The sequence below is a fragment of the Mustelus asterias genome, chromosome 8 (assembly GCF_964213995.1).
Source record: "Mustelus asterias chromosome 8, sMusAst1.hap1.1, whole genome shotgun sequence".
NCBI lineage: Eukaryota > Metazoa > Chordata > Chondrichthyes > Carcharhiniformes > Triakidae > Mustelus > Mustelus asterias.
The window spans coordinates 51,796,823-51,823,218 of record NC_135808.1 but is presented as its reverse complement, the minus strand read 5'-3'; the positions used below and the strand labels follow the sequence as shown (position 1 = coordinate 51,823,218).

The 26,396-nt window shown below is 41.9% G+C and overlaps 1 protein-coding gene across 9 annotated transcripts in view; it reads left to right on the top strand.

Moving 5' to 3' along the window:
* cep350 (centrosomal protein 350) overlaps window positions 1-26,396 on the top strand; it is a 206,232-nt gene that overhangs the window by 161,553 nt on the left and 18,283 nt on the right. For 7 of the 9 annotated variants that reach the window (XM_078217956.1, XM_078217962.1, XM_078217959.1 and 4 more), the window contains 7 exons: window positions 10,334-10,530; window positions 11,398-11,606; window positions 16,920-17,067; window positions 19,446-19,606; window positions 20,256-20,395; window positions 22,796-22,875; window positions 23,757-26,152. In XM_078217956.1, coding sequence (XP_078074082.1) covers window positions 10,334-10,530; window positions 11,398-11,606; window positions 16,920-17,067; window positions 19,446-19,606; window positions 20,256-20,395; window positions 22,796-22,875; window positions 23,757-26,152 — 3,331 coding nt within the window. The remainder of the gene's footprint in view (window positions 1-10,333; window positions 10,531-11,397; window positions 11,607-16,919; window positions 17,068-19,445; window positions 19,607-20,255; window positions 20,396-22,795; window positions 22,876-23,756; window positions 26,153-26,396) is intronic. The other 2 variants (XM_078217960.1, XM_078217957.1) reach the window with 1 other exon arrangement.

Here is a 26,396-nt window from a genome sequence, read left to right as displayed (position 1 = left end):
CTGACAGTTCTCAAAACTTTGTTCTGAAATTGTAATTTATAGAAAGAATCAAAAATACAAGTATTTTCCAGAAGCTGCACTAGATACGTTCATAGGCAGATGGGAAGATTCTAGTTATGGCAGAAATTCTGTGTTTATTCCTGATTTGTATTTGCTCTTGCTTCTTAATTATTTAATGTTTTATGTTGCTTTAGACCATATTCAGTGCTGAGTTGGTTACTTTGCTGCATTTCTGCATCTTTCCTCCCCAAGCCACTAAACTAAAATACGATTCCATCTCCCGTTTCTTGTTTTGGAATCAGTATTTTTGAAAACTGATTATCGGTATTTCTACAGTAAGGGATCTTTTCTTCCTGTTCAGTTTTCAAGGGAAAAACAGCTGGTACTGATAACAGGACACATCAGTGTTCTGGGGATAACCATTGACGAGAAACTTGACAGGACCAGCCAGTTAAATATTGTGGCTACAAGAGCAGGTCAGAGGCTGGGAATTCTGCATTGAGTACCTCATCTCCCGACTCCTCAAAACCTGTCCACCATCTACAAGTCACGAATCAGGAATACTCTCCACTTGCCTGCATGAGTGCAACTGCAACAATACTGAAGAAACTCTTCACTATCCAGGCCAAAGCTGCCTACTTGATTGACACCCGACCCATCAACCTTGAACATTAATTCACGTCATTCTCAGCATCCAGTTGCAGCAGTGTACACCATAAAATAAGATACACTGTAGCAACTCACTGAGGTCCTTTTGACTAATTTCAAACCCAGATGGACCCACTTAGATGGGCAAGGACAATAGGTGCATTGGGAACCTGCAAGTTCCGCTCCAAGGCACACACTAATCTGACTTGGAAATATAACACCGTTTCTTCACTGTCGCTGGATCAAAATCTTGGAACTGCCTCTCTAACAGCACTGTGGCCTGCACCACATGGACTGCAGCAGTTTAAGGTAGCTCACCACCATTTCTCAAGTGCAATTAGGGATGGGCAATCAATGTTGGCCTTGCCAAATTATATTCTCATCCCCATGAATGAATTTTAAATAAAAATAAGTTATAGCACAAATCTACTCCTGCGGTTATAATGCTGAAGCACACAGACCCTTCCATTACTCTGTTATGAACTTGACCTGTTTTAAATAGTTGTGTTCTTTTTGTTAGCCTCGACCCAACTGAACGGGCATCGTCATTGGAGAGGAAATTCTCATGTGGCAAAAGTGTTGGGACATTTCATGATCACCCAGCTTAATTCATATAACTTTATCTTGTGCATTTTGGTGTTGTGAGCATTTAGTTATTATAGCCTGACCCTTCTGCTTGGTCGTTCTGCTTTTAACAGTGCAATTCCTCTGGAATTAGTGAACCTAGCATAAGGGATTGCAAAATTTTAAATGCACGTGTCATGTAGTGGAAATCTAGTTTCTGTTATATTTTGCAGCAGGTTGCACCTTTGAACCTTTCCATAGGGTGAATTAATCACCATTGGAACTTTTTCAAATTGTGCTCCTGCAAACCTTTAAGCAGGCTGCAAATATTAAGCTGGTTCTCTTGGGATCAAGAACAGCAATTGGCACATTTCAAAAGCTTTTGAATTTTCTTCTCCGTTCATCATGAAAATTTATTAGTAGTAAAAGTACATTTTAAATAGTCTTTTGAAAATTGGATTACTTGCAAATAATGGATTGACAATTAAATTAGATTAATTTACTTTTGTTCAATCCCCTTTTCAGCTACATTAAATATCTAAACAAAATTTTTAAAAATCTGAAATGCTGTCTAATTGTCATTCAGTGACATGCAAATGAAATTGAACAGAAACCTGAGTGCACGCCATTTTAATGCAATCTGCAACCAAATTGCAGATTGTACCCAAGATGGAAATCGTACCCTCAAATCGTTAATTTGGCAATGACCAACAAAACCTTTGCTGATGGTTCCTAATTCTGTTGTTTCTGTCCAAGAGACTTATTATAAGTCTATCCCTGGTAATCATTCCTTGAAGTCTTACAACACCAGTTTAAAGTCCAACAGGTTTATTTGGCATCACGAGCTTTTGGAGCGCTGCTCCTTCATCATCCTGATGAGGGATCAGTGCTCCGAAAGCTCGTGATACCAAATAAACCTGTTGGACTTTAACTGGTGTTGTGAGACTTCTTACTGTGCCCACCCCAGTCCAATGCCGGCATCGCCACATCATTCCTTGAGGTAAGGTTATCTTGGGGGAACACATAGGGATCATGCTGAAACATTTCAGTGAGTGGCATTGATCTGAGGATCTGGCATGGCTGCAATCTGCCCTGACCATTTTATGTACGTATAGGCAAAAATCTATGCCAGCTACTGTGTAACCTTTTCTGAAAACTGTAGATTAAACCAAGAATATAGATCAGAGAGCAGTAGGAAGCAATTCATGAAATTCAAATATTTCAGATTCATCTTAGAATCCCTACAGTGCAGAAGGAGGCCATTCAGCCCCTGGAGGCTGCAATGACGACTGATCCTACCCAGGCCCTATCCCTGTAACCCCATATATTTACGCTGCTAATCCCCCATGTGGCTAATCTTAGTCTAACCTATTTAGTTTACCTTCCATGTGGTTAATCTTAGCCACATGGAAGGTAAACCAAATAGGTTGGATCAATATCAAATTATTGTAACCTGATAAAAACCACATTGGCAAACCCAAGGCAATATTTAGCGATCCTAAATCATGCAGGCACCTGAAGGAAACATTTTTGTCCCCCACTACCTTCCTGATCTCCTCTCCCTGTTTAACATGTGGTTTTTTTTTTAAACCTGTATGTCAAGCCCCCTTGACCATGTAAAGACCATTGCCCTAAAAAGATAGTTGATGACCAATTGTACCAAGAGACAATACCAATTGGGTCATTTTACATCCTTCCAAATCCTACTTCGAATAAGGATACTGCACTTCAGCTTTTGAATGGTTATCACAAACTGAAGGATTCACTCTTTCTGCTTCCTGTCCTGTGGAGTATTTCCAACAGCTTTTGTTCGTATTTCAGATTTCCAACATCCTCAGTGATTTGCTTTTATACTTTTAGCTACTTGATGTCTTTTCCCATTTCATTACAAAATTAATCTGGATCCAGAACTGGCTTGCCCAAAGGAGGCAGAGAGTGTGTATAGATGGGTCTTTTTCTAAATGGAGGTCGGTCACCAGTGGTGTGCCCCAGGGATCTGTTCTGGGACCCTTTTCATAAATGACCTGGATGAGGAAGTGGAGGGATGGGTTGGTAAGTTTGCCGATGACACGAAGATTGATGGGGTTGTGGATAGTCTGGAGGGATGTCAGAAGTTACAGAGGGACATGGATAGGATGCAAGACTGGACGGAGAAGTGGCAGGTGGACTTCAACCCAGATAAATGCGTAGTGGTCCATTTTGGCAGGTCAAATGGGATGAAGGAGTACAATATTAAGGGAAAGACTCTTAGTACTGTAGAGGATCAGAAGGACCTTGGGGTCCGGGTCCATAGGACTCTAAAATTGGCCCCGCAAGTGGAGGAGGTGGTTAAGAAGGTGTATGGTGTGCCGGCCTTTATCAATCGAGGGATTGAGTTTAGGAGTCCGGGGATAATGATGCAGCTATATAAGACCCTCGTCAGACCCCACTTGGAGTACTGTGCTCAGTTCTGGTCGCCTCACTATAGGAAGGATGTGGAAAAGATTGAAAGGTTGCAGAGGAGATTTACAAGGATGTTGCCTGGATTGAGTGGCATGCCTTATGAGGATAGGCTGAGGGAGCTCGGTCTTTTCTCTTTGGAGAGACGTAGGATGAGAGGAGACCTAATAGAGGTATATAAGATGTTGAGAGGCATAGATCGGGTGGACTCTGAGGCTTTTTCCCAGGGTGGAAATGGCTGCTGCCAGAGGACACAGGTTTAAGGTGTTGGGGGATAGGTACAGGGGAGATATTAGGGGTAAGTGGGCGAGTGGAATCGGCTGCTGTCAGTGGTGGTGGAGGCAAACTCAATAGGGTCTTTTAAGAGACTCCTGGATGAGTACATGGGACTTAATAGGATGGAGGATTATAGGTAGGCCTAAAAGGTAGGGATATGTTCGGCACAACTTGTGGGGCCGAAGGGCCTGTTTTGTGCTGTAGTTTTTCTTTTTCTGATGAAGCTGCAGATTCCTTCATCAAAGCTGAGAACTTATGTAGAGTCCGTGCCCCACCTACTGATTTGATAATCAGATCTCTTCCCATAATCATTCATGAAACAGAATGCTTTTGGGGAGGGGAAAGTGTGATCTGCATATAGTGTGCACTTAAGATGAAGATTGTAGTATATCGAGTTCACATTTCATTAGCCTTTACATTGGGTTTCTTCCATGTCACGACGGTTCTTATCTGAGTAGTCAAGCACTGTGCAACAAGTTTGCACATCTTTCTTCCAGACATTAAAGGCATTAATAATTGAAAAATCTTCTATTAGGATCTAGTAAACTGTACAAAAGAGTGCTGCTTTTTGAAACTGTGTTCCTACCAAGGAACCTTTGATTGCTAAACAAGAAGAATTTAGGGCTTTACTCACTAATTAATTGTTCTAAAAAAGGTAGCAAGCTTTTAACTTATTCTGGATTTTAACCCTGAAATAAAATTCTGAAGGAAAAATTCTGGATGATAATGTTACCACAGATAATATAGGTTATGGTTGATGAGTATTAGAGGTGTATCATTCCAGAAGTGAGAATCCCACGGTGTATAGTTACCTCAAATAGTTGAATGGTATTGCGTATAAAATCCAAGATATTAATGTGGATTAACTGCAACTGAGCCCCCTCTGGACCAGCAGCTCCCAACTGATATGCTGTGAAATAAGATTCAAAATTATTCTTTGAAATATAAAACTAGCCACCTTCTTCAGCTCAATGTTTGCCATCTCGACACAGACTCAATGGGCTGAAGGGCGTCTTCTGCACTGTAGATCTCCAAGTCCTGAGGGACATTGGGCTTCCCGTGCATTAGCTGGCTGCACGGCTCAGATTTTTTGTTTGCCAGGTGTATGCGCATGGTCCTAACTAACACTAAAATCTGAACCGCACATGTGGGGCTTATTCATGGGAGGCCCATGTTCCTCAGGACTTGGCGATACTGATCACGGAGCTGAAGATGAAGGTCAGTGCATCTGGGCAAAAAATAAAACCTTAAAAGGATGCGAAAACCCTGGAAGAAGCAAGGGAGATGGAGAGGTCAAAAAGGATAGAGGACGGGGAAAAGTAAAATCACAAATTCCCAGTAAGGGAAGAAAATAGGTATAAAAAAAAACACAGGAACCAATAAAATTAAGAAAGGAACAGGCTGCTTTTAGAGAAAGGGATGCAGGGAGCAGATCTTAAGTGATGCCTGCTCGGGAGAAGCCACAGTAGTTAGAGACGCCAAAAGAATCCCTGAAGATCCGAGAAGGCAACTCAAAGTTGGCAACTCTGCTGCGTGTTGTTGGGTCAAGAATACAGTTCCAGAGGAGTGGTATTCGGTTTGGCATAGCTGAAGAGCTGAAATTATGCTTGTAAAAGTTTAAAGTTTATTTATTAGTCGCAAGTAGGCTTATACTAAAACTGCAATGAAGTTACTGTGAAATTCCCCTAGTTGCCGCACTCTGGTGCCTGTTTGGGTCAATGCACCTAACCAGCACGTCTTTCAGATTGAGGGGAGAAACCGGAGCACCTGGAGGAAACCCACATAAACACGAGGAGAATGTGCAGACTCCACACAGACAGTGACCCAAGCCGGGAATCGAACCCAGGCCCCTGGCGCTGTGAGGCAGCAGTACTAGCCACTGTGCCACCGTGCCACCCCGTAGGTTGATGCTTGAGGGCATTTATTCTGTAGTGTGGTGTGTTTGACATGGATAAGTTCTTGGAGAAAAGTGAAGAGTACTCAGACAGTACAACAGCTGCTGCTTGGCCTTTGGATTTTCGTGCCATGTTGATGCCTCTTGCTCTGTCTTAGAATGCTTAATTTGCAGGGAGAAATTCTCACATACTGAAATGGTACCAAGTTGAATGACCATTTCAATGCAAAGCACTGTTCAAACTCCAAGGAAACACAGTATTTAAGTGCCTGAGAGAACAACATGTAAAGCAAGATCAATATATGATGAAATGTGTGTGGTTTCAGATAATGCGCAGGAGGTACGTTACCCGGTGGCTGTGGTCATAGCGAAATTCAACAAGCCACACACCATTGCCGAAACCGTAATTTTGCTGGCATGCAGAAGTATTGTGACAGTAATGTTGGGACCTGTTGCTGCCAAAGAAGTTGATGAAGTTCCTCTTTCTGATAATACAATCTAGCAGCATATTGATGAATATTGAATTGGTGCTTCCAGAGAAATTTACAAATTAATGGCCAACTTGCCCTGCAGATTGATGACTCCACAGATGCTGGTGGACTCTGCCAGCTCTTAGCCAATGTCAAATGTGTTGATGGGGATTCTATCAGAGAATTTCTTCTGTTGCAAAGAATTGCCCGGCCATGCAACCTGAGAGGAAACCTTGTGTATCACGACTGCGTATGAGGGGGCAAACGATCTTAACTTCACCAAATGCAATAGCATCTGCACTAACAGAGCAGCTTCCATGACCGGAAACGTCAAAGGACTCATGAGTAAGATGACAGAATAGAATCCTGACATCGAGGTCAGCCACTGTGTCCTGTATCATGAAGCCCTTGTTGCCAAAACAATGCCTTCTGAGCTAACGGCAGTATTAGATCAAACAGTGAAAATCTTGGATTATGTGAAGTCATGTCCATTGAAATCAAACTTGCTTTCTATTTTGTGCAGAGATGGGAGCCAAGTACCAGGGTTTACTCATGCACACAAAAGTGCAATGGTTATCTTGGAGAAAGGTCCTTTCTTGTGTTTATGAGCACCACAATATGCCGAAAGAGTTTTTGGCTTTGCATGAATTGCCACACAAAGATTTAATATGTAATGATTCTTGGTGTGCCAAGCTTGCATATCATTGATCTCTTCATCCATCTGAATGAGCTGAATGCTAAAATGCAGGGGGGAGAAAACAATAACATTCTGACTGACACAGAAAAACTTCAAAGTTTCAAATCAAAACTGGCCCTTTGGCAGGAAAATGTGGCAAGTGGGTTGATTGAGATGTTCAAGCTGACATCAGCGAATATTGCTGGTAAAATAATACTCAATCCTCATCTCCACACAACACTACAAGAGAAGTTTGAATGCTACTTTCCCTCGAGTATAGAAGACTTTGACTCAGTACATGACCCATTTATTTCACTTTTTCTTGAATCATCAAAGACATTGTCTATAAAAGAACAAAAGGAATTGCAGAGCTCAGGTTGGATCATACACTGATGTTTGCAGAGATCCTCTGAACATGTTTTTGTTGATTGGAGGTCAGGAATACCCATCTGTTTCAGATCGCGCCATGGTATCACTCTTAACGTTTCCTGCAAACTGTCGGTGTGAGTTGGCATTCTCAATACTGGCTTGCGTGAAAAACAAAGGGAGTGTATGTGTCTGTCAGTGGGGCAAGATCTGTGAGCTGCCCTGTCACCAGTTCCTCCGCGGATGAAATGACACTGTTCACAGAGGCAGGCCCAAATGTCCCACTAACATTGTCGGTAAGATGCTGCTCACAGTATTTCCTTCATTAATGAACTTTCACATTGAGAAAAGCAGACTTAAGAAAAACTGAAAACAATTGAAATCTTTGATGGGAAACATGTTTAAATTGTGAACATTTAAACCATATTGGACTAACTGTGAACATTTAAACCGTATGCAACTAATGATGAGGCTTTCATTGTAAGCTGCTTAAACTAATGAAAATTGTATTAAATGATGGTTTGATGTGTTTTTAGGAGGTTTTAAAGATAAAAGACTTTTTCTAGAGGGCAGCTTAATTGGAAAAATTAGGAGGTGTGCCTCAAATTTCTTTTCTGGTATAAAGGTGTGGCGTGGCACTCGCAAGATTGGGATCCACTGAGTTAGAGGGTAGGAGAGAAATGGGATTTGGTTGATCCTGAGTTAGAAAGTCACATGTGAATCTCGATTGAATGTGATAATGGAGACGGTTTGCAGAATCCAAAGAAGGCACTTATGAGGGACAGATGGAGGGGGCGGGGGGGGGAGCAGGGAGGGAATTGTATTATTCTTTCTTGGAATGTGGGTATAACTGGCAAAGCTTGCAATTAAGATCATATTGTTTTTGAATTTCAGAACTTATTAAATTATTGTTGCTAAATGCAGGCCACGTTCATCTAGGAAATTTGTCCTAGTTTTGAAGTAATGTAGGGGCAGGAGCAGGTCATTTGGTCTGTCAAGTCTGCTTGGCTATTTAAACAGACCATGTCTGATGGTCTACCTCTGGACCAGTTCTCCCTGTTATCCCCATGTCATTAGTATCCAGAAATCTATTGATTTGTGTCTTGAACATGTTAAGTGACTGAGCTTCCACAGCCCTCTGGAGTAGAGAATTCCAAAGATTTGCCACACTGAGTAAAGAAATTCCTCCTCATCCCAGTCTTAAATGACCTGACCCTTATTCTGAGACTGTCCTTTGGTTCTAGCCTCATCAACTTCTATCTACATCTACTCTGTCACGCTGTGAAAGAATTTTGTAAAATCATTCAGTGAGTCCGTGTTCCACGTGCTGATAAAGTGCACTAAAATGATGACCAGTGTCAGCATTTAGCACTAATTAATTCAGTGTTATGGGTATGAGGCAAGTTAAATATGAGCGCTCTGTTTAACAGTTTGAATGAATCAATGAAGTACTCCAGTCCTGCTGGACATTTATTTTTAAGTTGCTCCAAATGTGAGTATTTTCTGACTTTATCAGGCAGTATTGTTAAATGGTTATAATAATCCCATTTGCACATTTAAAGAATGGCTTTCTGAAATTTGCCAAGACAATTTATGTTATGAATGAATTACCCACTGCTTGCTTGCCAATGCATTCCTAATACAATTGTAACCCAAGGTTCTTCCTCCAGTGCCTGCAAATCTTTACATTACAACTCAGAACTACCCATCCATCACAGCCTCCGCTACTGCTTCCAGATCTTGGAACATGTCCCTCCTGCATCTTTCCTCCCTCACACTCATGCACACACAAACACTACACTCACATTGCATATGATGACATTTATTGTCTAGTTCTTTAACATGTCAAGTGGTGATTTTATAAGCAGTTCATGGAGTTCCTTGGATCCTGAGGCTATGTGAAGTCAGCCATTGAACGGAATCCGTGACTTTTGCCGAACCTTTGGCTCTATGTATGAGATCTGTTTGAACCTTTAACGAGTGTGAGGGCATGACTTTTGTGTGAAAGAGGTTACCAGTTTCCAGCTCTTTTTAAAGAGATATTTTCCAGGTCTTTGATTTTGTGAAGCACAGTTATTTTTTGATCCATGAGGTTTGTATGAAACACTGCAGGATGTTGCGCTGAAATACCTAGTTCAGGGTGGGAGAGTATCATTATAGAAGTACATTGATGAAATTTGGAATGGAGAGCTTGTTTTAAGCAGAGGTGTCCTTGAGTAACCAGAGTGTGAAAACTCTGCTCACCTTCAGAATATATTTTTTATTTTGTCCAAATTGGTATTTTTCCAATCTGCTTTGTAAATGAAACTCAACGAAGATCCTGATAATTTGGGTCAGGGAGAGAGACTGCAATTCTGTCACAAATTAGGTTACTAACCCCCCACGGTTAAGTGAGCATAATTTTGCCTATTTTTCAAAGAATTATACTGTCAATAGGAGAGGTGATCTAAATACAGGAAGGCACTAATATCATCCACCTTGGCATGGCAAACCTCTTAGTAAATTTTGAGTAGTATGCCAAGAGAGTCCTGTTTGCTTGGTTCCTTGGAGCTCACAGTCCAGGAGGACTGTTACAATCCCTGAGCTTGGCCAAGTTGCTCAATAGCAATTGAGTGGGGAGCATCTGTAAGCCTGGAGGGTTGAAAAAAAAACATTGCAGAGTGAAGCTGTGCAATGTTTGAAGCTGCCAGTTTTTACAAGTATCACTGCGTCACCAAACTTGCAGAGAAAATCCTGTCAAAGTCATTGATTAACTGTACTTGGCCTATTTACATGCAGTGCTGGTAGCAGTGCTGCAATATTGTAGGACACATGAATTGCACAAGAAGGAGACTCTTGCCTGAATTTTATACATGTTGTGAAACTATAACCCAGAGTGAGGAGTTTAAAATGTATGAATTACACATTGAGGAACATGGTTAATGTCTGATTGTACAAATAAATGTTGGCAGACTGCTGACTCACTCTCTCTATCCCCCTCACTGTTCGCATGTCCATCAGGTTTCTTACTAAGCGGGAGCAGAAACTAATGCATCGGCGACGATATGCAGAGGAGTTGCTCGAGTGGAAACGACGGCTCGATGCTGAGGAAGCTGAGATACGACGAATGGAAAAGCAGGCCCTGGCTGCTTGGGACAAGGAGCTCAAACAGAAAGTAGCAAAGAAAGAGGCTAGTGAAGGAAGCCCAGGATCTAAAGGTAAATTTTGGATTCTGTCTCTGATTCCATTTATTTCATTTCTTATTTTTCCAATATTTTTCTCTCCCTTTGAGTCATTAGGATATGGGCTGTGGTGCAGGCTGGTTCCAAGTTGCTGTTTCTTTAGTGTTGTTGGGCTCTTTGACTGTGATGGCATGTTTCAGGTTGATGTACAATCTTATCTTGTCTTATCTTGGATTGCTGGATAGGAAGCAAGGGTGTAAACCTGACCCTTTCTTTGTCTCTAATTCAGGAAATCTGATTTACCTAGCCTCAGCTGTGATCTGGTAATCCAGTCCAGATATTGATTGCAACTAGGACCTTCCTACACTGTGTCCCAGCACCACATCATAGTGCAGTTTCCCACAGCCTCTTAAGGGAGGCTGTAGTTTCAGATTTTGCCTCCTTTGCTCTCTTGTTGGAGTTGAGAAGCAGCAGATGTTGTGATCAGTGTGGATGATGTTTTTATAAGCCTCACATGGCGAATGTTAACACTAGAGGAAAAATCACATTTTTTTGTGTAATATTGGTAACTAATTTAATTGTTCCCACAATCAGTGACAGCATTAGACTATGACACCAGTATTGCATACTTGTGTTGCACAGATGGAGTGCTTTGACCATGAACGAAGTTATCTAATGCGATCTGAATTAACACAAGGTGATTTTAGTGAGTGTGCACATTCAGCTTGTTCTGGGCAACAGTTCCTAACCTCTTCTGTTAGCCCGACATGCCTCTGAAATGTAGAATACTTTGAAAGGAGGGTAGAGCTGAAAGACCATCATACTGAATGGTGCATCTCCACTTTAAACACTGACGCGAATCCTCTGCAATACAAGTGTTTTAACTAGTGTTTTTCTCTCTAGACACAGCCAGCGAGGAAGAATGCCCTGCACCATCTTGCTCCCAGCTCCACAGTGACAGTTCTATTCCAGAAGAGGTTGGAAGTCCACCTGCACAGACAGTGGAGTCAGCATCAGTAGTCCTTCGGATGTCTAGCAGTCCTGACCATAGTGTTTTCACAGATGATGGTTATTCCCAGGAGTTTGAATCTGTGGCAACACTCAGCAAACAGGTTAAAAGATATTTCACATTTTTTTTTCAAAAGATGTTTTCCAAATGGTCTAGTGAGTAAAGACACTGCTCAATCTTGCATAAGGCCATTTGGAATAGAAAGCCCTTGACTTCACCCATAGCCTTTCCCAAGTTAGTGGATCATAGCAGCAGAGACTTGGCAATTAGCCTCTGTTACCTCTGGGCTAGAAAAGAGTTGAAAAGGCGAGAGGAATTCAACCTTCATTTATGCTCTTTAATGCTATCTTGGTATCCTGCTCATTTGTGCGCATTTATCCTAAGGCCTACTCTCTGAGATCATGACTATGTGGGTTAGGTATCAGGGACAAGTTCTCTGCGCCTTGGCAAAACTGGGTGCCTTCAGGAAGGAAATTTAAAAGGTTGTTTCTTGCCTGCTCTTGATGAGACACATGGACCCTGAAGGAGTTGGAAGAGAAAGTGGCAGGGAATCTCTTGCGTATGGGTGTGCACCAGACGACTGCAGATGGCCAGTATTGAAGACACTTTAAAAAGAAAGTGAAAGTTCTGATCTGGCTAATTATTAGGCCAGTAACATCTGTATTTTGGAAAATCATAAAATCTTCAAATAGCAATTAAATTGTTGCATATCTGGTAAGAATGCATATTACCACCCTCGTAACATCACCCGTCTCTGCCCCACTTCTTTTGCTGTTGAAACCCTCATTCGTGCTTTTGTTACCTCCAGACTTGACTATTGTAACACGCTTCTTATTATATTCTAAAAAGCTAGTTTATGGGACCAATTATTGACAGAATTATGCACTACAGACATCTGCCTCCAACAATCACAGATATAGTTTGTGTCTATCTATAACAGTACCTAGTTAATGTCCACTACTATTCATAGAATCCCTACAGTGCAGAAGGAGGTCATTTGGCCCATCGAGTCTGCACCAACAATAATCCCACCCGGACCCTATTCCCATAACCCCACGTATTTACCTTACTAATCCCTCTAACCTCCGTATCCTATTAGCCTACGTATATTATTAAACAAATTAACATACAATGGGTGATTTTCCATATTCTATTCTTTGTAAACTTGAGGTCATCCAAAACTCTAGTGCCCGTGCAGTAGCTTGCAACAAATGGTGTTCACCCATTATCTCTGTGCTTACTGACCTACCATAACCCTCCACAGATGCTGCCTGACCTGCTGAGTGTTTCCAGTATTTTTTGTCTTTTATTTAAGATTACCAGCATCTGCAGTATTTTCCTTTGGATTCTACCTGCCACTTTTTAACCCATTCCCTCATTTTGTCCATCTTTCCAGCTTCTTTTGGCCTTCTCTAGATACCTCCTATTTTTGTATGATCTGCACATGTTGACATTTCTCTCTCCAGGTTGACATCCAAATCATTGACAGACTATGAATAAAAGTGGCCCCAGAACAGAGCCCTCTCAGATGTCACTGCCCACTTCCAACCACTCTAGAAAACTGCCCTTAACTCCTACGCTCTGTTCCCTTCCTTCCAATCAATCTATCAATCAGTCTTGACATTTTCATTTGACACCCTCACTCCAACTACCACTGCCATAAGCGTTTAGCATTCATGTGAAGAACTGTCTCCTAATTTCACTCCTGAATGGCCAGCTCTAATTGTGAAACTATGCCCCTTGTTATGGATTCTCCCAGAAGAGGAAATAGTTTCTCTGCATCCACCCTGTGTAATCTCTTTGTTTTATTTCAAATACGTTGGTTAGAATACCCATGAGCCTTCTAAACTTAAAGGACTGTAAACCTAGTGTATGCAACCTGTTCACATAATTTAATCCTTTAAGCACTACATCATTCTGGTCAATCTGATTTGTAACCACTTCAAAACCAATCTCAGGAGGTATAGAATATAAAAGTCAAAAGATAATGATGAGATTATTTAAACCTAAAGACCTCAGTTAGAGTGATGGTGTGCAGTCTTGGGCGGTACATTATAGAAACACCTGGGGAGATGGTAACTTAGTTGTAATGTCATTGGACTATTGATCCAAGGGCTCAGGCTAATTCTCTGCGGTCATGGGTTCAAATCATCTCGTGGAATTAAGATTTAATTAATAAAAATAAAAATCTGGAATTGAAAATTAGTCTGTGATGGTGACCATGAAACCATGGTGATTATCATTAAACTATTATGAAACCATCATCGATTGTCGTAAAAACCCATCTGGTTCACCAATATCCTTAGGGGAAGGAAATCTGCTGTCCTTACCTGGTCTGCTCTACATGTGACTGGGTGAGGAATTCACTATCAGAATTCGTGATTGTGACGGTCAGAATTAGATTGGATCGAGGGATAAAGGAAGTGGGAATGCGGTATTGTGGGAACAGTGAGTAAATTAAAGAAAAGACAGACTTGCGTTTATATTGTACTTCTTGTGTCTTGAGGATATCACAAAGTGTTTTACAGCCAGTAAAGAACTGTATAATTTGTGATGAGGACTTGTTGCTGATGTGCAGGGTAAATGCTAATGGAATCTCAGAATTGTTACAACTCATTGTCCCTTTATGCCTTTCTCCTGTAAATCTGCACATTCTTCCTTTTATGATAACCCTTCCTCCACCACACTGTCAGGCAGTGCATTCTATACTGTAATAACTCATTGTGTGAAACTATATAGTGCTTTATTGTGTCTCCTGTTAGGAACAAGAGGAAGCCATTTAGTCCCTCAAGGTGTTCTGTCATTCATTGTGATCATGGCTAATCACAAATGTATACCTTTCTTTTCCCCATATCTCTCGATACTTTTAGTGAGCAAAAAACTATCAATCTCATGTTTGAACTGAACAGTTCATCTGGTATCAACTGCTGGTTGGGAAAGTGTGTTTCAAACTTCTACCACCCTTTGTGTATAGAGGTGTTTCCTACTTCTGAAAGGTCTGGTTCTAAATTTTAGACCACATCCCCTGGCCAATCTCTACCTGCCCTATATATTCCTTGACACTCACTGTGGGCTGAATGGCCTATTTTAATATTATGACTTATTTTTAAAGTGTATTTAGAAAGGCACTGGAGGGGGCGCAGAGGAGATTCGCCAGGTTGATTCCAGAGTTGAGAGGGTTGGCTGATGAGGAGAGATTGGGGTTATACTCATTGGAATTCAGAAGAATAAAGGGGGGGATCTTATAGAAACATAAAATTATGAAGGGAATAGATACGATAGAAGCAGGGAGGTTGTTTCTACTGGCGGGTGAAATTAGAACTAGGGGGCATAGCCTCAAAGTAAGGGGAAGCAGAATTAGAACTAAGTTGAGGAGGAACTTCACCCAAAGGGTTATGAATCTGTGGAATTCCCTGACCAGTGAAGCAGTTGAGGCTACCTCACTGTTTTTAAGGCAAAGATAGATATATTTTTGAACAATAAAGGAATTGAGGGTTATGGTGAGCAGGCGGGTAAGTGGAGCTGAGTCCACAAAAAGATCAACCATGATCTTATTGAATGGTGGAGCAGGCTCGAGGGGCCAAATGGCTTATTCCTGCTCCTACTTATATTCTTATTTCAATCCCTCAATTCTATACAAGCTACTTTTCACTAGAGGCAGACAAGTGACTGTTATTTATAATTCTCTACCTCTGTTAAAGACTGCATCGCGGACTAGATAGCTAGCTTTGTAACAGAACTTGATTTGATTTATTATTGTCACATGTATTGGGATATATTGTTTCTTGCACATTATACAGACGAAACATACTGTTCATAGCGTACATAAGGGAGAAGGAAAGGAGAGAGTGCAGAATATAGTGTTATGGTTACAGATAGGAAGAGAAACATCAGCTTAATATATGGTAGGTCTATTCAAAGTTCTGATGGCAGCAGGGAAAAAGCTGTTTTTGAGTTGGTTGATACGTGTTCTCAGACTTTTGTATCTTTTTCCTGATGGAAGAAGGTGGAAGAATATATCCTGGGTACGTGGGCTCCTTGATTTTGCTGGCTGTGTTTCCAAGGCAGTGAAAGACAGTAAACTTGTGTTTCTCAGAAATCTTTCATGTCTCCAGGACATTCAATTAATTAATTTTAAAGTGCATACATAAACCATGGCTACTTGCTACTCATGCTCATGACCACCCCCTTAACCTTGTCATGAGGAAGCTTATGGTGGAGTATGAGCAGTGGTTGTTGGGCTGAAGTCTGTTATATGTTGTGCTATGTAGTCTCGCTCTTAACACCTCTACTCCCATCGTGTCAGTCACAGGTATATTCATCTCTGATCACTTGTACCCCTTTTTATTCATTCCCTTTCCCTTTCCAATCTCATGTCCTGTGCCCTTCCAAGTGACTTTCAACAACACGTGATCATGTCAAATTCAATCTCATTGAATTATAGAATCCCTACAATACAGAAGGAGGCCATTCAGCCCATCAAGTCTGTACCGACCACAATCCCACCAAGGCCCTAGTCCCGTAATCCCACACATTACCCTGCTGATCCCCCCGACACTAGGGTCAATTTAGCATGGCCAATCAACCTAACCTGCACTTCTTTGGAGTGTCTCATCGTACCCATCCCCCAAAAAAACCCAGACTTGATCCATCTGTCTTGCTAAACTACTGCCTCATCTCCACTCTCCCTATCCTCTCCAGATTCCTTGGAATGTGGTATTGCCTCTAAAATGCCCACCTTTCCTGCAGCTCCATGATTGAACACCTCACTGAAGATTTCATCCCTTCCACAGTATCAATAGGCATTAAGGTCGTAAATTACATTCTCTGTGACTGTTACTATGATTAACTAGCACTCCTCTTCCTACTCTACCTGTATACAGCCTTTGACTCAGTAGCGGCTCACCAATGCCTCATCAAGTGCAATTGGGGATGGACAACAATTGCTGGCCATGCCAGCAATGCTCATGTCCCATGAATGAATGAATAAATAAAAGATAAGTTGACCGCACCATTTTCTTCCAATGGCTGTGCCTCAAAATTTGATTTGACAATCACTTGTGAAGCACCTTTGGAAATTTTACTGCATTAACAGTGCCATAAACACAAGTTGTTGTTAGATCTCATAAGCAGCAGTGAGATAAATGATCGGTTCATCTATTTTTCGGTGGTATTAATTGAGGTATAATTGTTAACTAGACCACCAGAAGAGTCCACGTGCTTCTCTCAAGTAATGCCATGGGATCATTGGCATTCACTTGAACCGCTGGTAGGAATGTTATTTCATCCAAAAGACTGGACACGTGTGGAGGTTTGAAATCCATCTCCCTGCTTATCCGGCCTGCTCCCTTTTCATTAAATCGGAAAGTAATGCCAACCTGGGAACTAACGTTGGCTTTCTTTTTCTGCTTTGCAGTCTCCTCCCTCGAAAGTGACCTTTAGTTCGTCGAAGCAAGATGGTCAGAAAAGCAGTTCCAGCCTCAGTGTACAGATCAGGCCTGTACTTAAATCCCGCCAAGCATCCAATAGCTGGTCTGATGAATCTGTCTCTGTGACGCAGTCAGGTAAGAATATTTCAATGTTCACAATCAAGGTTAACAAGAGTTTCTTCAAGGTATTATTCAATATGTTTGAGTTGCACAGTAGCTCCAAATTCTGCATTTAAACGGCTGAGAGTATAGCACAACACCTCTCAGGAGGTGCTTCTCCTGTGCTATAGGGAAGCGAAAATAGCACCTGATGTGGCCATGCTGTAAGAGAAGGATGACATGGTTCTGTCACAGGAGAGATGTCCCTCTAGTTTTGCTTGTTACTGCAGCTTGCCGCATTGCCAGCCTGAATATAATTGGAGCTGACAGCCCAGAGTAAGTCAGCATAGACCTGGCTGTTGTTGACATTTGATTATTTCAGTTTCCTCCTTGAAACCATCGAGTGAGAGGGTAAGAATTGAGTACTGAAGCATGTGACTTGCTGGTCATGTTGCACCTATGTCTAAAATGGAGGAAGAATGCCATTATTTTTTTGCAAAGAATCTCAAGCCACTAAAACACAAAACTGAGAATTTAAAACCAAATATCTACCTTCTGAGTCACTGTCTTGAGTAGAACTAGGCTGTTCACACCTCAGCGGCATGTTTGACCCCAAGATAAGCTTCCTCTCCAACCCCTCTTTCTTACATTGTCTATTTCTATCCCTACATCAGACACAGTGGCACAGTGGTTACACTGCTGCCTCACAGTGCCAGAGACCCGGGTTTGAATCCCGGCTTGGGTCACTGTGCGGCGTCTGCACGTTCTCCCATGTCTGCGTGGATTTCCTCCGGGTGCTCCAGTTTCCCCCCTCAGTCCAAAAGACATGTTGGTTAGAGGCATTGGCCATGCTAAATTCCCCCTCAGTGTACCCGAGCAGGTGCCAGAGTGTGTCGACTACGGGATTTTCTCAGTAACTTCATTGCAATATTAATCATAGAAACCCTACAGTGCAGAAAGAGGCCATTTGGCCCATCGAGTCTGCACCGACCACAATCCCACCCAGGCCCTACCCCCATACCCCTACATATTAACCCGCTAATCCCTCGAACCTACACATCTCAGTACACTAAGGGGCAATTTTAGCATGGCCAATCAACCTAACCCGCACATCTTTGGACTGTGGGAGGAAACACCCGGAAGAAACCCACACAGACACGAGGAGAATGTGCAAACTCCACACAGACAGTGACCCAAGCCGGGAATCGAACCCAGGTCCCTGGAGCTGTGAAGCAGCAGTGCTAACCTCTGTGCCACCGTGCCGCCCATTAATGTAAATTGATTTGTGACACTAATAAATAAACTTTCATCTGCAGCTGAAACCTTCATCCACAGCACTGTCATCGCTGACTCAACTGTTCCAGTTGTATTCTGATCAGATCGCCATCTCCTTACTCCACAAACTTCAGCTCATCCAATAACCTGCTCTCTGTATACTTGAGCAGCATTTAGTGTGAAAATCATTAGACTGTCTCCTTGATTTACATTGTTCTTTGGCTTCACAATGCCTCTAATTTAAATTTCGAATTGTTGAAATCCTTCATGATGAATCCCTGCCTCTTGATATAAGTTAATCTAGTCCAACACCATTCTCCCCCCTCTCATGCTCTCTGTTGCACTGACTCTGGCCTCTTGTGCATCCCTCCCTATGGTCACACCATCATTCACAATCAATCACGTTTTGTAAAATATAAACCCCACATTCTGGAAGTTCTTCTCTAATCCCCACCCTCTTCTCTCCCTGTCCACTCTCTATTGAACATGTCCTTTTCACAAAGTTTTATCGTCATCAGCTCCAAATTTCACCACCTTTCTCAATGTGGTTCTAATCCTAATCAGTGTACAGCACGCTCAGTGTTACAGCAGGACAGTGTCTGATTAGTTAGTGTATACAGTGAGACTATGTCTGATCAGCCAATGTGTTGAAGTGTGACTGTGTCTGGTCTGCTGTGTGACTGTCTGATCCTCTGGTTCATCAGTCAGACTGTGCAGTGTGGCTGTGTCTGATCAGTCAGTCGGACTGTGCAGTGCGGCTGTGTCTGATCAGTCAGTCAGACTGCAGTGTGAGCGCGTTTGATCAGTCAGTCAGACTGTGCAGGGCGAGTGCGTCTGATCAGTCAGTCAGTGAATATTATGGGATTGTACGTTTGATTGCAATCATGAAAGAGAGTGTGCTGGGTAAACCGAGAGTTTTACAGATTTACATTTATCTCCATCAGCTAATGTTAGTGTGTAAATGCTGTTTGTTAACCAGGCAAGCATTAAAATCTATCTTTAACGTATGAATCTAGGACAAAACAAAGTTTCAAAGTGGATTCCTTCCCCTTGCCACATTTGGTTTTGTGTACTGTTGATAAATGTATGTGGTTGTAACGAAACCTGAGAAAATCTTGACCTGAGTGAATTCTTTTCAGAAACAGCGTCAGATCAGAGTGACATTGAGAGCAGGATCCGTGCACTGAAGGATGAACTTAGGAAGCGCAAGTCCATTGTGGACAAGCTGAAGAAAGAGCAGAAGAAACGTCAAAAGGAGAGATTGAAAGCACAGGAAGCGAGTCTCATCAAACAGCTCGAGGTGAGACTATTGGGGAAGGGCCTTAATCCTACACTATCCACCCAGTTTTCAGATGGGGTATTAGAACATCAGTCACTGCAGAAGCTGCAGTTTATTGTGTTCCACATATTTTAAGAAAGGCAGCATGTAAATGCAGGTTTGACTTTTCTCTGTTTCACCATTAACCAAGTTTTCATATAATTCATTCAAAACCTTTTCCCAAATCCTTCTCTATTGCCACATCTCTTGCTGCTTTCAAGAGCTGCTTAAAAACCTACATATTTCACTGGTATCTTAAGTGGCATCTTCTGTCTTTATGCCCAGCTCATTGTTAAGGCAGCTTGGGGCTTTTTGTTTTGTTATGCTGCATAAGTACAGGTTGTAATGTTGGAACTGTGTGTAAATTCTTGGGAGGTTGTGAGGGAGAATCTTCAACTAACGAACTTCTTATGACATTTAACTGACTGGGTTTATTGTTCTCCTTTTCAGTTAATCTTTTTTAGTTACTTGGTTGACCTGATGGCAGATTGTCCATTAAAGTTGGTTTATTGGTTCAGAGATGGTTTTGCAATTTGTCTATTGCAGTTAGCAAATATATGATAGACTGTTGTTCTTTAAATCCAAGTGTTTGATCTCGCCCTCTCTCTCTTTCTGTCTCCTTCACCACCAGTCCTACGATGAATTTATTAAGAAGACCCAGGCTGAACTCAGTAAAGACCTAGATGTGGCCAGCTCAGCGAAACCACAGATCAAAACCCTGCACTCAACCGCTGCCGAGAAGCCCAAGATTAAACCACCATCTCTGCAGAGGTACTGTCAGTGTTGGATGTTAATTGTATAAACCTCTGAAGGAATATCTGTTCATATTGCTGTTTTATATGGTAAATATAATAGTAGTGGTCGGCCTAATCCTAATGGGGCTCTTGTTTTAATTGGTGGCTGAAGTGTTCTTAGTTATTTAGCAGTGTTAGTTGAGGGGAGTAGTACACTTGCACAAACTTTACAGCACAGAACTGAGCATTTGATCAACAGGCCAATGTAGGTATTTATGCTCCACACAGGCCTCATCTCATTTCATCTCACCATAGGGTTATGGGGATAAGATTGACTCAATGGGCCAAATGGCCTACTTCTACTCCTGATGTGGAGATGCCGGCGTTGGCCTGGGGTAAACACAGCAAGGAGTCTACCAACACCAGGTTAAAGTCCAACAGGTTTATTTGGTAGCAAACGCCACACCAAATAAACCTGTTGCACTTTAATCTGGTGCTGTTAGACTCCTTCCTACTTCTACTCCTACAGCTTATGGTTTTATCAAGGCTGAGGTAGATATTTTTAATCAGTAAGGGGTAAGGCGGGAAAATGGAATTTAGGATTATCAGATCAGCCATGATCTCGTTGAATGGCGCGATTGGCCTACCTCTGTTCCTATGACTTGTGGCTTTATCAATGCATCCTTCTGTTCCTTCCTTTCTCAGGTATGTATCTAGCTTCCCCTTAAATGTACCTGGACCATTCAATTTAAGTATTCCTGTAGTATCAAGCTTTATATTGTCAGTTTGTACAGGATGAAGAATTTTCTCCAGAATTCCCTATTGGAATAATTAATGTCTATCTTGCATTTATGGCTTCTCGTTCAGGTCTCCCTTACAAGTGGAAACACCTCTAACTTTACGTGATTCAAAAACCTTCATGTTATAAAGCCTGGTGTCAGGACATCCCCGCACCTTCTCTTTTCCAGTGAAAGGTCCCCACCTTGTTCGCCTTCTGTGACAGTTATTGCAAAAGGATGTTGTGTCTATTTGTTGTGAGACTGATCTGTTCATTCTGTATGTGAGAAAAGTGGACCATTATTTTGTAGTTTAACAAAGTAAATGATTGCTGGAGAATATTATATGTTCAGATATTATTTGAGCAAGTCAGTTGGATGAGGTTTTGGATGTGCCTGCCTGGGAGTGCAGAATTTCCACAAAGCCATGAGTATTGTTGGGATTGTAAACTGCCATTTGTTTACTCCTAGCCCCGACAATGTAATTTTGCGCACATTGAAATGAACAATGATTCTTTTCTCTATTCATATTTAATGCCCTTTTATATTTGAAATTTGAATTTTTTCTGCCTCCCTCTTCCCTATCTCCATTCGACAGTATTGTCTGAAGATCTAGTTGTTCCAGCCATGAGGCCTGGTTAACTACATAGTGAATGCTACTCTGTGGCTACCTTCAGTGTCAAAAGAGCCCACTCTCCATGTTGCCACTTTCTGGTGTCTCCTTGATCGAGCCAAGTAAATTTACACCTTGATGAGGGAAGGAGTAAGCAGGTATTCATCTTTGTGTTCACCCCATCGCTTCCACACTCTGCACCAGGCCCAATACCACCTTCAATTAGTTTACTCTAAGTACTGCAGAACGTTCTCCTCTTTTGGGTGTTAATAGCAGATAGCTATTTAATTGAAACTTCGTAAGCAACTGTTGTCGGAAGACTGGACCTTCCAACTGCTTGGCCTTTTAATTTAATGCCTTATATAAAAAAAACTAGTGCATGAAGGGAAATGTGTGGAGAAAATTAAATTGTGCTCTTTTCTAACTAAAGCATGGTAGGTTTCTATAGTATTTTGTATTTGGCACCAATGAACCATCAGATCAAGATGGTAACTGTCTTGCTGCTGATTAATTTTTCTTCAGTTCTACTATGGATCGGAGTGAGAATTGTTTTGCATTCCAGAATACTTTTTTGATAGCTGATTGCCTTTTCTTTCTTGTCTTTTGTCTTTTTCTTTCTATAACTCCTATAGACAGCAGTGCAGAAGTTCTTGAAATTAAAAATGTGACCATTACCTAGAGAGATCTGCTTTGCTCCACAAAGAGCTGATGTTGATGCGATTGGCCAAATGATTCTACCAGCAGGGCTGGTTATAGCATAAAAAGCCAATCACAAAAGCTTGCTGGAAAATTGTGGCACAACATTTCAGGATTCTGACTGGGAGATCAACATTTGGTTACGAGTTGTATCTAATGCAGACCTTCCTGTGAAGGTTAGGTAGAGATGAGGAAATGTTGCTCAGTCTGGAGACTGCCTCTTTGTACACCACTGTTCAGGAAGGGGGGGGGGTGACTGGATTTATCCATCACAGAATAGCTAAGTAGATTATACGCCTCGGATTTCTGCACTGCAAAGCTCCACGTTTAGAATTTGTTTTCTGTTTTTCAGGTCTGACTCTGCAAAGAGTTGGAAATCTCTCACTGAGGGGGAAATATCTAGAGCATCACTGGGCTCCATTGCTAAACAGGGTATGTACTTGTCACCACAAATACAAGCTGATAGATTTGGACTCCAAGGGTTGTGTCTTTAAAATAGCCACAGTAATGTTAAATTAGTGTAGGATTGCGAAGTTTAAAAAAATATTTATTTTCATTTTAATAGATTAACTTGATATATTCAGCAACAAGCAGTCAATCTCCAGTGCAGTACTGAGGAAGTGCTTCACTGTTGGAGGTGCTATCTTTTGTTGATGAAGTTAGGCAGCACTTTCCAAACCCACGACCACTACCATTTAAAAGGACAAGATCAGCAGATATCCGGGAACAACACCATCTGGAGGTTCCCTTCCAAGTCATGCACTATCCTGACTTGGAACTATATCACCGTTCCTTCCCTGTCACTGGGTCAAATCCTGGAATACACCCTCTAATAGCATTGTTGGTGTACCCAGGCCACATGGACTGCAGCGTTTCAAGAAGGTAGCTCACCAGCGCCTCCTTAAGGGCAACTCGGGGTGGGCAATAAATGCTGGCCTAGCCAATTATGCCGATATCCTGTAAAAAAAAACTGAGGCCCCTTCTGCCCATTGGGTGCTTGTAACATGAAAGGCACAGATAGATCTCTTTGGTGTCCTGGTCAGTACTTAGCCCTCAACCAGCAACTCATACAGATTATCTCGTCGTTGATCTCACTGGTTGTGGAATTGTGCTGTGCACGAATTGACTACCACGATTCCAACGTTTCAACCTTGACTGCATTTAAAGAAGTATTTGATCTGTTGTGCAATGATTTTTGTTTTTGGAGTGGTCGGGGCAGGAGGTCCAGAGGTACTGAAAGGCATGTGTTTATGTTCACTACCTTTCTTTATGAAAAGTGATTAAGTAACACTAATTACTTGTATCTGATACAGACCAAAGATCATCAAGTCCAGACGGGCAGAAATCCAACTTGCTCAGTGAACTACAGGCATCAGCTCGAAGCAAGTCTGCAATCTTTGATAGTCGAGCTGATGAGTTTTCTAGAAGCCCTTCACCAGTTTTTAAATCCCATGCAAGATCTCGACCTGACTTTGTTGAGGGACTAGATAATGTGCCATCATTCCCCAATCAAAAGGGAGCTCTCGAATGTGGCCTTTTGCCAGATCAGTTGGCTACTAGTTTTGAGGACGGTTCTGGAGATGAAAGTATTGTGTCCAGTCATCAATCTGTGCAAGATGATGTCCAGGAAGAACTAGAAAATATAAAATCGGAAGATTCCGACTTGGATGACATACTTGGTCTCTCTCGGCAATCCAGTAAGTCTGAGCCTTTATTGAAACTAGACAGTGAAAAACCACAGCCCCTCAATATCTCTGAACTTATCGAGGGATTGACTCAGCGAAGCACAGTCACATCTGATGATACACAACAGCCTTTTGTAGCTGCACACATTGAAAAGAAGTTTGAAGACTTGAAGGGTGAAAAGCGTGACTTGCACAAGGAACGCCATACTGATGAGGAAGATGGAACAAGTTATCAGTCAGTCAATTCTGTGAAATCAGTTAATTTGGAAACCTCAGTTGGATTTGAGAGTTCTCACTATAGGGCTTTGGAGAAAACGCCACCAAAGAATGATTCCTATCCTCAAGATTTTGAGTGCCCTTCCCCGGGCAAGGAGACAACTTACTCAGAAGACTTTGAGTCATCGCCAAGAAAACAGGCATCTGAAGACCTGGGTGAAAGTTCACATGCTTTGAGTTACAAATCTGCAGAGGTCCTTTCACCAAGAAACGTGGTTACTTATGATGAAAATATTGCTAAGCCCCAAGTGCGCTCCTATCCTGAATGTTCCAAGCAGGAGGAAATGAGTGAAGTGGAGAAGCTTTCTCAAAGTGTCTCACTAAGTATTGGTCTGGATGATGAAATCAGTGAGCGGCTGAGTGAGAAATCCTTTTCCAGCTGTGGTAGTGTCCATTCGGAGCAACTTCTGGATTTGAAATCGCCAACTGAAAAGAGCAGAAATGAGGAACGAAGTGATGCCAGCAATGAAGAGCAGACACCTGTGCCGTCACACTCTCCCTCTCCATGTCACACCCCAACACCTACATCACATGAAACAGATGAGCTGCCCGAATTCCACATTGGTGCCAGAGTTTTAGTTAGCAGCATCCAACCAGGAACACTTTGCTTCAAGGGAAGAACAAACTTTGCCAATGGTTTTTGGGCTGGTGTGGAGCTGGATAAGCCAGAAGGCAGTAATAATGGCACGTATGATGGAGTTGAATACTTCAGATGCAAGGACAAGTATGGCATCTTTGCTCCTCCCCATAAAATTTCCCTTCTACCTGAGCGTTATGAGGAAGTCATAGATACAACAGAAGACGAAGATGACCCGCTCTTAGAGGTTAAATTAGATCAAGATTACAAAACACGCAGTGGGGAAGAGGAAAGCCCAGAGCTTTCAAAAGAAGAAGAAAGAAAACTGCAGGCTGGAGAGTCTGATCTAAGCGAAACCCCTGTTGATCAAGTAGATTTTAAGCTGACTGCATTTGAAAACAACTTAAGGGATCAATGTGCGAGCAATCAGTTTTTTGAACCTGATACCATTGAGTTGTTGCATAATATCCATGAATCTGTCAAAGCAGTGGAGTCTTTTGTATGTGATCAGAATTTAGAGGAAAATTTGCCCAAGTCTGGTGAAGAGGAACAGTTGGCAAATTTGAGCAAAGACCAGGATGAAGAAAAGTTTAACCCACCTGATGTGCCCATTGAGAAGGCATCCATGATTATAATAGAGACGGCCACTGATTTTGTCACTGAGTTGTCTGTGTGTTCTTCTGGTGAAACAAAAGAGGAATTTCCACCTGCTATCCATGAGAAATCTTCAACTCCTCTCTTGGATTTACTGAACAGGGAAAAGAAGCAACTTGAGGCCCAGTTCAGAGTATCAAACCTTACGCCTGAATCCGAGAAAATATATGAGGAGAGTGAGGGCTTTAAAGGAGAGGAACCAAAGGACAATCATGAGGACAGTGAGGACTATAAAGGAGAAGATCTGAAGAGCAATGAGACAAAAGCCAGCTCTTTGGCTGATACTATCCTGTCTTCCTTTGTCAAGGACACTGTCAGTCAATTGCAGCAACTCAAGAAATCTCGCGATGAGAAGATCCATTTTACTAATCAAGAGTTGCAGTTCAAATCAGATGCTGAATCCTCACCCAAGGGTCTGGAGCTACAGATTGAGACCATTGTCCAACTATCTGCTGAAAGGGATGACAGTGATGAGGATAAGGAGGAAGTGTTATCTCCGGATCTTTGCCCCAGACCTGTGAGTATTAATTTTGAACCTATATTTTGGGATGGGTTTTACTTTTTAAGAATTGGAGATGTTATATATCATAAAGCTATAATGTAATTGTTTTAACAAAAATCCCAGAGGCCTGTTAAGCTCCCAAAATTTTTACTGACTCATTGCCATGGAAACAAGCCATCCCCAATTTTTCAGGTGCATCATTTTCAAAGGGTTTCCAAACAAAATGGACCCTTTAAGATTATTATGAGGAATATCTTGC